Genomic DNA, 12,500 nt, shown 5'->3' on the forward strand with positions numbered 1-12,500 from the left:
ATATATATATATATATATATATAAAATCACAATTATTCTTCTTACACACAGTCCGTCCCCAGTTTTTAAGACTTCAGGGAAAGAACTATGTAATTACACAAATGTGATATACTCCTTGTGCTTTTTTGTGCACAAAAGTTTGAAAATAAAAACAGCCTTCATGAATATGATGTAAGAATATGAACTTGATATACGACAATCCTAAAGTGGCTTAATATCAAATCTGCAGTACATAAAATTGTGACGATCTTTCACGAGGTGTCTCACAAAAAATGGCCAAGAGTTATTCAGTGTGTGCCGCACCATAATTATGACGAAGTTAACAAACTATTTAGAACTCACGTGTACTGTAACTACGCGATCTAGTCCAAGTTTGTAAGGTTATGTATAACTAAAACAGGGACCCGGATTGTAAACTGACGGTTGGCAAGATGGTCTGGGTGTAAAATACAAACAAATAAATAGTTTCACCCATCATGGCCCCTGTAGAGTCGAGATTACACTAAGCAAAAATCTGGCGGTACTCACATTCGGTGGTCTTGTTGAATAGGATGCGCTGTCCGTCCTCCCGCTTCCATGTGACGGTGGGGCGCGGCGACCCCCTGGCCCGGCACCGCAGCTTGATATCGTTGCCTTCCTGTGCTATCACGTCGCCGGAGCTCTCCTGGTCCACGATGTCAGGCGGTACTGGAAGAGAAATTGAGGTTAGAGTGAAAGGTTCAAGGAGGGTTTTGAGATGATGTGATGGGTGTGTGAGTGGTTGACGGAACGTGGTTGACGGAACGGAGTGGCAATGTGGTAGGAAGTAGTGTGGCTGAAGGGGTGAAGTGATCAGGAGAAGAAAGGGGGCTAAAGGGGTGTGTATGATTTAGGGAGGGAGTGAAAGGAGTGTATCTGTAGTAAAGAAAACCCGTAGTTGACACCTTCCACTCAAAGAAATAAAAATGAACAGAGAAAAAGTCGAATTAAACATCAGCTCAATATCGAAATGCCTGGATACATTGCGTTTATAAGATTGAGGTCATCTGTGGTGGGAACTGTGGAAAAGACATACCAAGCAAGACAGTTCCAGAGTTGACCAGTCCCATACATGAAAAACTGAGAATACCGGGTCACTCTTGCCTTAAAGCTCGGCAGAGAAAGGGTATGTGTGTGTGGGTAGACAGGTGGGGAACACAAAGGTCAGAAGCTGTGTGTGGGATGGGGAAGGAATGTGCGATTGGGAATGAGCGTATAGGAGTGACTAGGCGAATTAAGGGGAGGTGAAGGGGAGGGAGTGTGTCAGACAGGGAGTGGAGGGTTACAAACGGAGTGAAAAGGTTTGCTGTAAAGGGAACTGAAGGACAATGTGTGCGAGGGGGAAGGGGGCAAAAAGTCTTGTCGGTCTATCGCGTTGTTTCCCAAGGCAAATATTTCAGAACGGAAATTGGATTTCATGCGTTACATTGTATGGTTCCTTCTTTATGTTGTACTGATTATTAAAGTTGCAGACACACACAAGCATTAGGGGATAATGAAGAAATAAAGGTGTTAGTGCACGTACCCACAACGGTGAGGTATCCAGCGATGGTCATGGCCGTGGCTGTGTTGATTTGACACATGTACTTGCCCGTGTCCGTCTCCCTCACGTCCCTAATGTGCAGGTAAAAGGTGTTCTGCCTCTTGTCGCGGCTCACCGTGATTCGCTCGTTACGGGTGATTACGTGGTTGGCCACTGTTAGGATGGCGGAGTTCTCGTAGTGGATCCACGCAACCTGTTTGGGGATTAAAACTGCTTAGACATCACGCTTTCTGTGTGTATGGGATGGTTACATGGATTGACATGGGGATCGGTGTACGTGTAAAGGAATAGGGTCAAGGAATCAAAATAGCTGTGTTTCTTTAATGGATCATCTTTTTTTTTTTGGAGGGGGTTACATTAGAAGAGATGTTATACTGTCTGCGAGAATGGAGTTAACTTTCACACGAGGCGACCACTGCTAAACTAGAATAAAATCGGATGACGGTTTGAGGAACAGTTAATATCTACAGTCGCCAGAGGGTTAGTGGAGTCCATCTGCCACCCTCGTACGACGGAAGGCCATTCCTGAATAAAATCATCAAGTAGTACTGAAAATAATAGTTAGTTTCTGTCATCATCATAAAGTTACAGGGAGTTAGAGTGAGTGTGAGTGTGTGTATGGGAGGGAGTTAGAGTGTAATTGTGTGTAAGGGAAGGAGTTTGAGTGAGTGTATGTGTAAAGGAGGAGGTTACAGTGAGTGTAAGTGGGTGTATGGGAGGAGAGGTTGGTGAAGTTTAGTGAACGAATATACGCAGACTGTTTGCGGGGGATGACAAGAGGTTGAAGAGTTCGATTTATGGGATGGGAGTTGCTGAGAGTCTAGGTGAGGACAGGCGTATGTACGGAAGAGGATCAGGGAGTCAGGATGGATTTCTCGTGGGTCATACCAGGTCAGAGATCATGGTTTGAAGGAGAGTCATGGGGTTAAGGTGACGATAGGTGTATGTTTTAGGTCGCATTCCTCATTAATACCATATCAAGTCAAACGCTTGGAGGTAAGATAAGAAGAAAGATAAGTATGATGTGATAAGAATCGTTTGTCCTACCTGTACTACGTTATCATGTACTACAATAATTTTAATATCGAGTTTTATCATTTTTTCTCCCAGAGTTTTAAAAATGCAATAAAAAGTTCACATGGGTTTCATATATAATTTAGTTCAGGCAAAGGTATGACTATAATATGGTCACACGCAGATTATCCGTGTATATACAGGGACTGCAAAAATATACCACATGTGCATAATATGTTCATAAATCTGAGCCGTGATTTCTCACCGGATTGCGTAATTGCGTTTTAGGTTAGTAAAAATAATACAGATGGTCAATTTAGGCGGGGCTACACGTTCAATAACTGGCGGGAGAAAATTACGGTGTGGAGTGGAGAGCAGGACTACAGGCAGAGTCCACTATCACGGGGGTAGTATTCTGTTTATTTAGTTTTAGCTGTTGTGTGTTCTACCTTGTGTGTGAATTTCTGTTAGTTTCTCAGAATTACTTAGTATTTCTCATCCAGTCATAAATGCACTCTAGACAGCCACCATCAGGTCCCTCTGCAGCCGCAGTATGCAGTAGCTTTAGCATATGAAGTCTTTGCATTATCTTATCAGGAAACTTAGGTTAATACCCGAGTAAACCACATCAGCTTAACATTCTTAATACAACGCTTCAGAATATTACATTAATTAATTATGCAAGTAAAGCTGCCTGGATATATTTATGGTCTAATGTATTACTTATTTTAATTACTCCACGAATATCCCCCACCCTAAGAAAAAGGCCTATCCACTTATATATATATATATATATATATATATATATATATATATATATATATATATATATATATATATATATATATATATATATATATTTATATATAACTTATTTTAATTACTCCACGAATATCCCCCACCCTAAGAAAAAGGCTTATCCACACACACATACACACACACACACACACACACACACACACACACATATATATATATATATATATATATATATATATGAAGAGATCACTGTCATCACCACCATTACCAGTCTATTTCAGCTTCCCGCGTCCTACACTGGGTGCGCAAGATCCAAGTAACTGAAATTAAAGTTAGTAAATATCGAAAGCTATCAACAGAGTGGCAGGGGAAATTGGTCACACATCCATTCATTTCCCTTTTAAGTTTACGAATCACCCCTGGCCTCCTCCACAACCTACTGAGTCTCGGCTTCAGGACCTCTTGGGTTAACTGCTCACAAGTCACAAATATTTGTCGAGCAGAACTATTCCCTCGACTACCAGGCAACAGAGATTTTTTAACCCTTTCACTATGAGGGGTCTTTCTCAACTGACAAAAATCGTCTGGCGATAGGAAAAATAAGAAATTATATTACATCTTACTGACGAACATAATACGATCAAGCACGTCAAAATCTTACACCCACAGGAGAATTTAGGTGGTGACTCTCCCTAACACAGTCCTCTTGTAGTCTTTTCAACAATTTTCATACGCATTTTCAGGTCTATCTTAGCATCAACTACCTTTCTATCATAGTCACTGCACATCTGCTTTGCTTGTCGACCCACAAAAGTGAATGTAAAACTTTGTGCTTCAGATTCCTCGTCATCCACTCGCAAATAACAAAAATCACATTCACTTCCAGCATTCACTACTTTACTCTCATCACTATTCACATGGTTTTTAAAAGGTCTCTAATATGCCCTCATCACGTCATGAAGACATAACAAACCTCTAGATTGGTCTACATACTCTCCAAAGATCATGTCTGCCTCTAGAATTGAGTACATCATCAGATGATGGGCATACATCATAATAAGTACTTTATATTTCACTATGTATCATCGGTTTCATTTTCATTCCTTCTTTAATCAGTGAATATACAGAGACATCACAAACGCTTGGCCCACTTCAATAATGATTTTTTAAAACTCACTCAAAAATCTGTCCACTACCATGCAGGTTCACAGTCGTAAGAGTCCTTCATTCCAATCACCAGTGTTCCTTTCACACCATACAAAATATGCAACACCTTCCTTAGTCCTCCCTTTCCTCTCAGTCATACGCTTTCACCAGATCCATTAACGCCAATGAATATCTTACAGCCTCTCTCACATGCTCTTTCCACCACCACCACCATCACCTTCACAGAAAAATGTAAATCCACAAATCCCCTACCACGGCAAAGGCCACTATAGAAAGCAAGCTGCCCATCACTCCCTGGGTACTCCTAATCCTTTCAGTTCGATGACGTCCATTTGTTATAATCCTGGTACCACTAGATGATTTTAAGGGACATCTCTTCAGGACTACGGCAGCCTAGTCTCGGGCCCCTATTCCTCGAAATGGGGAGAATATGGGATTGGCTGTATCTTTATTTACTTTTTTCACCTTCTTATCTAAGTTTAATCCACTATGACAAGCTATTCCCTTTTTTGTTCAACTGCTTTCTCTACATCCACATCCCAACTGTGTCGCACCACCAGATATACTTTCAATATTCTTAACCTAATATTTCATCATCATCATCATCATCACCACCATCACCATCAACATCATCATCATTACTTTACTGTTCCATTACGCCTGATTTCTGTAGCAATCCACTCTCAGACATACAGGAAATAAGTAACATACCGGTAGAAGCAAACACTTACCTCATTATTACCCACTCTCTCTCTCTCCCTCACACACACACACACACACACACACACACACACACACACACACACACATTGACTGAATGCTAGACTGAATGTTAGACTATCTTGTGACTACCCTAACTAACTCAAAAACCAAGTCGAATCTTAGTCTATCATGCGACTATCGAAACTAACACCTAATCGAAGCTTTAAAATGGCGACAGAGTCGAGTGTTACCTTGTGTGAGCCGAGATTCTCGACCCTACAGGCGAATCTGACGTTCCTGCCCTCGGATACGGTCTGGTTCTGGATGTCGGCGATGAAGACGGGGTCCCGGGAGGCCACACCTGGGGAAGGGCAGAGGCAGGTAAGAGCAAAGGGAACCATACTCAAGTTTAAAAGGAAATCAGAGGAAGAAGGTGGAAAAGAGGGCAAAAACGAAAAACATTAAAGAAGCGGAGACGTTGAAATCATCATCATCATCGTCACCATCATCACTGTTTCCAGCTAATAAATGAAGTGACTGGGACCCCAAAATAGAAGACACAGGACAATAGGAGACCAACGAATACCTGCCGTCAGGCTTGTATCGTAAGTCCCGTCCCTTTCCTGCAATCGTGGCCTCATATCTATGGCCTCACCCTCTCTGCGCGATGGATGAGGAGGCGGGGGCTTAAGAGACAAGCTGCCTGGCGGCGGGTATAGCAATACGGGTCATACAGATAATTACTCATTATTCAAGTCTTTTAAGTCTTCAGTTTCAACTAACAGTAATCGATCCAAACAAAAAAAAACATACATGAAACCTCTGGGCGACACAGGCCAGTTCGTCGCTAACAAGTTAAAATGGGGGTGAACACTTTGTCATGTGCACATTCATACTGTACTCATCCACCATACTGTCTTCATCCACTCATTTTCATTCTTTGACAACACTTTTGTTTTCCAAGCTTCCACATACATTATCCATCCTTCCATCCATCCCATATACATTGCTTTATTCGTGTACGTACTATTACATTTTTTTTTTCTGCGTAATATTGTGATAAGACGATTAAACCTTCCTGAATGTGAACTGGATGAAAACATACATTCCCTCTGTAAAATGACGGCTCTTAAAGTTACTCTCATTTATTCCTTTCCTTCCTACTTCCCTCTCCCTTCCCCGAGCTATGGCCTGTTCTTCCTTCCTCCTTCCAACTGTTCCTTCGCCCCCTCTCAGTCACCTCCTCTTCCCTCCATTACATCTTCTCCCAGCCATTTTCAAACCTCATCTTCTAACTTTCTTTCACTTCCCATCTATTCCTCCACCTCTACATTCCGTCCCTCCTTCGTTAGATTCTTTCTTTCACCCATTCTTCCGGTCTCGTCCCATCTATTCCTTCCTCCCTTCCTTTCTTCCTCCCTTCTTTCATTCATTCCCCCCCTTATTTACTCCTTCCTTCCTTCACCTTTGTTTCTCTAGTCTCCCTTCCCTTTCCTTTCTCTTCCTCTTTCTCACCAACACTTTCCTTTTTTCCTCCTCCCAGTTTCCCTTTCCTTTCACCTATCCCTCTCTGTTCTTTTCCTCTTTCACTTCTGCCACCCATTCCTTCCTTTTTTCTCTCCTCCCAATAATTCCTCTTCCTTTACATCTTTCCTTCCTTCCCCATTCCCATCCTCCCTCTATTCCCCTTCCTTGCGTTTCTTCTTTCCCTTATTTTCGAGTCCCACTTCATTCATCCTTCCTTCTTCACACCCACTCCCAACTTCCTTTTCTCCTCCCATCTAGCCCTCCCCTCTTCATTCCTTCCTTCCGTCCATTCATCCATCCATCCTTTCTTCCAGTTCATCTCTCCTTCCTTCCTCCCACCCACTCCTCCCTCTAAATTTCCCGCTTCTCTCCTCCCATCTATTCCTCCTCCTCCCCTTCCCTTCTCCCCTCTCAGTGACCTAGGTGACAAACGCAGCCCGTGCACCAGTCCTCGTAATGTGCCACACTTTAAACTGCAGATTTGTGAGAGCTACCTGCCTGCTGTTGCCTCCACCCTTACCAGTTTTTTTCTCTCCCTTACTCCCCCTCTCTCTCCCTCCCTCCTCCTCCCCACTCCTTCCTTCCCTCCTGTCCTCTCTGTTACTCATACTCCCTCATCCATTCCCTACCTCTTCTGATTTACTCACCCTCCCTCCCTCTATTTTTTTTTATCTTCATCTCTCTCTCTCTCTACTTGTTTCCCCTTCCTCTTCCCCTGCTCCCGCTCCCCTCCACTGCTCATTCTCCGTCCCCTTATACCTTCCCTTCCTCCTACCCCCTCTCTCTCTTCTCTCCATTACTCACTCTTCCTTCCCTTTCCCTCCCCTCTAACTTAACGATATTCATTCTCCTTCCACTTTTTCTTACTCATTCCCATCTACAGAAGCGGAAAATTTTTGACGATAATTTTTTTTTCTGATAAGAGGGAAACAAAACACGAAATTAACTGAAACACTGAATACTATTTGGCTTTTCTCAGCTTAACCCATTTAGCCACAAGACGTCTTTCTGTCTGCATGCTGTTCACCTCCAGACAATATTATTCAGATAAGGAGAAATATCAAGCTGAGGAAATATCACTCTTTGGCAAGATAAATTGTACAAAACTCGTGTCATAAATAGGACAAAAATATAAAGGTAAATACATGAAGTGAGATCAGGGTACACGTAAATTAATTCGCTCGAGAACTTCATTACGGTCACAGAAAGAAGACTGTTTAATCTATATATTCATAGGACGACAATACTCTTCATTAAAGTTACTGTATAAGGATAAGGATTTGCATACATATACTTTTGCCTTTATAAGTGTTTTCTTCGCAGCTTAGATCACTCGTAAATAACACCTGAACTACGAGACAAGCTTTCGTACGATACTTTAAATAATATCTCCAATGGCCTAAGATAATGTACGACAAGGTTTTAGTTTGAAAAGAAACCTGATTTATGAGGCAATGAATAATATACCTTCCCTAAAGTTTCTTCCCTCCTTCATTCACATTTTTCCTTCTTCTGCCTTTTTTCTCTCCTATTTCCCTCCTTTCTCTACCTCCCTTCATCTCTTTTTCACAACTTCCTTCTCTCTTTCAAAAAAATATCTTCTCCTTTCCTCCCTTCATTCCCTATCCCCATCGTGTCTGACACCACTCCCTCTGTCCTTCAGTACTATCCTTCCTTCTCTCCTCCTTGCAGCCATACATTCCTCCTTCTCCTTCCCCTCCTACCCTCCTCCTTCCTTCCCTCCCTCCCTCCTTCTCCACCCCTAACGATCCACTAGGCACAATTTACAGAGGGAAGTCAAGACGCGGAGGATTTAGGAGTGAGAGTGTTGGAAGAATGGGGATTACTCATGGTGTGTGTGTGTGTGTGTGTGTGTGTGTGTGTGTGTGTGTGTGTGTGTGTGTGTGTGTGTGTGTGTGTGTGTGTGTGTGTGTGTGTGCAACAAAAGGATAATCTAACAAAGACTGGAAGGAGACTGTAGAAAGTTTTTAAGAGGGGTGGAGACAGTATGGGAGAAAATGAAGAAGGGAGAGGCAAGGAAAAGAAGGTGGGATGGACGAAAAGAAAAAAGATTATTAGAAGAGGGAAGGAGGAAGGAAATGAAGGAGGAAAGAAAGGTAGGAGGGAGCACAGAGGGGAAGACAGAACGACAGGAGAGAAGGAGAGGAACGGAGAAGTAAGGAAACAAGAAATGGGGTGAAGGAAGGAGTTCGGGAAGGAACCCAGAGACAAAGGGAGGGAAGGAAGGAGGAAGGTGAAGTAGGAAGGAAAGAAACAAGGAGGAAGGTGAAGTAGGAAGGACAGAAGGAAAAAATTATGGGTGTAGGAGGAGAGAAGGAACATCAGTAAGACGTAGGAGTATATATAAGAAAATGAAGGAATAAGGGAATAATTGAAGGAGGATGGAGGAATGCAGGGTTTGAAGGCATGAGGAAAAGAATGAGGATGGACAGCGAAGGAAGGAAGGAAAGAAAGAAAAAAGAAAGGCAGGAAGGAAAGAAGGAAGGAAGGAAGCAAGGAAATAAGAAAGACAGGGAAAAATGGAAGGGAGAATGGAAGGAAGGGAAGGATGGAAGGAGAAGGGACAAAATGAAAGGAGTGAAGGATAGGGAAGGAGGACGGGAGGGAAGAACATGGAAGGGAATGAAGGAGGGAGGCAAGTAAGGAGTATGAACGATAAGGAAGGATGAAAGGAAAACGGAAGAAATGAAGAGATGAACAAGGTAGGAAGGGAAGGGAGGGAAGGAGGATATGAAGAAAGGAATGAGGGAGGAAGGGGAGGAAGGAGGGAGGGAGGGGAGGAAGGAGGGAGGGAGGGATGGAGTATGGAGGGTGAAGGAGGGAAGATATTTGCACTTTCAATGGAAACAGTTTTAATGAAAATCTTCTGATAAATTGGAGCATAAATCAGGGGCGGGAGGGAAAAATAGAGGGCACAGAGGCTGGTGGTAGTGCTGGTAGTTGTGGTAGTTGTGGTGGTGGTGGTGGTGGTGTGAGTTATTGTGGTGGAAATTATAGAGGATGCAATGGTAGCAGTGAGTGTTGTGGTAGTAGTTATGATGGCTGCAGCTGCTGGGTGAGTTATGGTAGCAGTGGTTGGTACGGAGGTAGAGGTGGTTGTTGTAGTGGTTGCGATGGTAGTTGTTGTGGTGGTTGTGATGGCAGTTGTGGTAGAAGAGGCAGACATAGTGGTAATCTGAAGGGTAATGGCGATAATAACAGTCGAAGTAGTAGTACCATAAATAACAGTATTAGTAGTAATAAAATAGTGCGGTAGTAGCAGTGGTAGTAGCAGCCTAATAATTACTGTGACTGCAGAAATATTAGAAATATATAATAGCAGCAGCAGTAGTAATAGCAATAGCCTCAGGACTATTAACAGACGTAATGAGGGCAATTCTGAGAGAGAGAGAGAGAGAGAGAGAGAGAGAGAGAGAGAGAGAGAGAGAGAGAGAGAGAGATAGTGGTGATGATGGCAGTTGTGGTGGCAATGGTGGTAGTGATGGTGGTGGCTGGGGTGATAGTATGAGATTTATGTCCCGACTTTGTCAAGATTATTATTGCCAGATCATCTCTCTCTCTCTCTCTCTCTCTCTCTCTCTCTCTCTCTCTCTCCAGTGCATAAACTCGTAAAAACTCATACAAACAGCCAATACCGATATACATACAGCAGACTCGTATAAACAGCTCCTCACGTATTACCCCTTTCAGCCCCAACAGGGTCCTGGGTGGAGCAGGGGCCCAAGATTCGTATCCTCGTCGGGTAACTGAGCTCCCTAACATCTTTTCCTCAGCGATTTATTTTCGGATATGAGTGGTTAATATCTTTTTGTACACTATCTGTGTGGCGATACTGGAAGGATGTAACACAGAACATGACAGCAAGGTGTAATAAGGTAAATCGCTTGGGAAAAGGTGTTAGGGAGCTGTCCACACCATTTATCAACTTTACTCCACTGTCCTTTGTTCATGTTAACCTTCACGTAGTTATATTTAGTAAAGGAGAGCGTCCCTGAAGTAAAAGTAATAACGGAGGCTTTACCTATAACTCATCCTTTATTTCCTGTCTCTCTCCCAAGCTGAATAAAACCGTCTGTAAAAATAAAGTGGAGAATATTATGCCTCGTCGGAGTGAAGGAAATAGGTCCTAGATTACCGTACGTGTGTGTGTGTGTGTGTGTGTGTGTGTGTGTGTGTGTGTGTGTGTGTGTGTGAGAGAGAGAGAGAGAGAGAGAGAGAGAGAGAGAGAGAGAGAGAGAGAGAGGCATAAATCAACAGAAAGGCTGACAGTAATAGTTGTAAAAATCACATTCTCACACTCCATCTCTCTGTCTTTCCTCCATTTCCCCCTTTAGCACCACCTCGTCTTCACTCTTTTCTCACTTCCTTCTTCCTTCATATTTTGATTTTTCCTTCTTCACATCTTTTCTCCCCGTTAATACTTCCTCCTCCTCCTCCTTCTCTTCATAATCTTCCTCTTCGTCTTACCCTCTTTCAGTTCCTTTTTTGTCTTCCTCCTGCCTTACTTCGTTTCTTCTTCTGCCTCATTTTTCCTCACGTTTTATTGTCTTTCCTCCTCCTCCTCTTTCCCCTCCTCCCCCTGCTTCTGCTGCTGCTCCTCCTCCTCCTGCTCCTCCTCTTGCTTCTGCTCCTCCTCCTCCTCCTCACCAACAACTTTCTTTCTGGTGCAAAAAAAAGTTAGTTTATTGGAGTTTAATGATTCCAGAAGGCTGTGTTGAAGGCTGGGGGGGGTAGGGGGAGGGAGGAGAGAGGGGGAGGGGGATAGGTAGGGAGAAGGGAGGGAGGGAGGAAAACAGAGGAGGAGGGTGGTGGGCAAGGAGGGAGGAAAAAGCGACTGAGGAAGAGAGGCAGAGAGGGAGGGAAACAGGAACAGGGAGAGAAGGGGTGTTGGAGGAAGGGAGTTAAAGAGACGGAAGGAGGGGGGGGGGGAAGGAAATAAGTATGGACGAATATGAATGAATGTATGTAAGTATGTATGTATGTATGTGTGCATGGATGGATGGATGGATGTATGCACGGATAGATATGGAAAGGAAATAAGTATGGATGGATGGATGAATGAATGGATATCGGGAAGCAGATGTGAGAAAAATAAAGGAAAGGAAGGGTGGAGATACAAAGTCTGACGGGAGAGCAGGCAGACTGGGAAGGAGAGAGGGAGGGAGAGAAAGGAAGGGAGAGAGGGAGGGAAGGAGGAGGAATGGCGAGGCTGTGAGTGGGATTCCAGAAGGGTGTGTTGGGAGGAGGGAGGCGAGGAGGAAAGGGGAGGATAGGGAGGGTGTGAGGAAGGGTTGGAAACAGAGATTAGTTAAAAAAGTGAGGAAGGGAGAAAGCAAGAGGGAGGGAAACAGACTGGATGAAAAGGGAAGGGAAGGAGGGAGGGAGGAAGTGGTGAGACGGGAAACAAACAAGGATGTGGGGATAAAGGCCCGTAGGCTGAGTGGAGGGAAGGAGAGGCAGCTGGAAAGGAGGAAGGAGGGACAGGGAGAGAAGGAGAGACATGACATGATGGAAGGATGGATGAATGAATGGAAAGATTGATGGATGGCGAGGGGGAAGGACAAAAAGTGAAGATGCAAGAAAAGGGAAACAAAGGGCAAGAACGAAGGAAGGAAGGAAAGAGAGAAGGGGGAAAGAAGGGGAGGGGATGTGGAATAAATGGAAGTTAAGAATGGTATTCCAGAAGCTGTGCATATATAGAGAGAGAATAAGCTGGTGGAAAAATTGTAAAAGAAGTGGAGGAGGAGGA

General features: G+C 43.6%; 1 protein-coding gene across 1 annotated transcript in view; it reads right to left on the reverse strand.

The window, feature by feature from the left end:
* LOC145394088 (lachesin-like) overlaps window positions 1-12,500 on the reverse strand; it is a 331,804-nt gene that overhangs the window by 34,329 nt on the left and 284,975 nt on the right. The window contains exons 2-4 of the mRNA XM_080268060.1: window positions 5,455-5,564; window positions 1,544-1,754; window positions 529-687 (exon numbers count right to left, since the gene is read on the reverse strand). Coding sequence (XP_080124186.1) covers window positions 529-687; window positions 1,544-1,754; window positions 5,455-5,564 — 480 coding nt within the window. The remainder of the gene's footprint in view (window positions 1-528; window positions 688-1,543; window positions 1,755-5,454; window positions 5,565-12,500) is intronic.

The sequence above is a fragment of the Coenobita brevimanus genome, chromosome 26 (genome assembly GCF_032717465.1).
Source record: "Coenobita brevimanus isolate Jiangsu-jjx chromosome 26, ASM3271746v2, whole genome shotgun sequence".
In the NCBI taxonomy this organism is placed as follows: domain Eukaryota; kingdom Metazoa; phylum Arthropoda; class Malacostraca; order Decapoda; family Coenobitidae; genus Coenobita; species Coenobita brevimanus.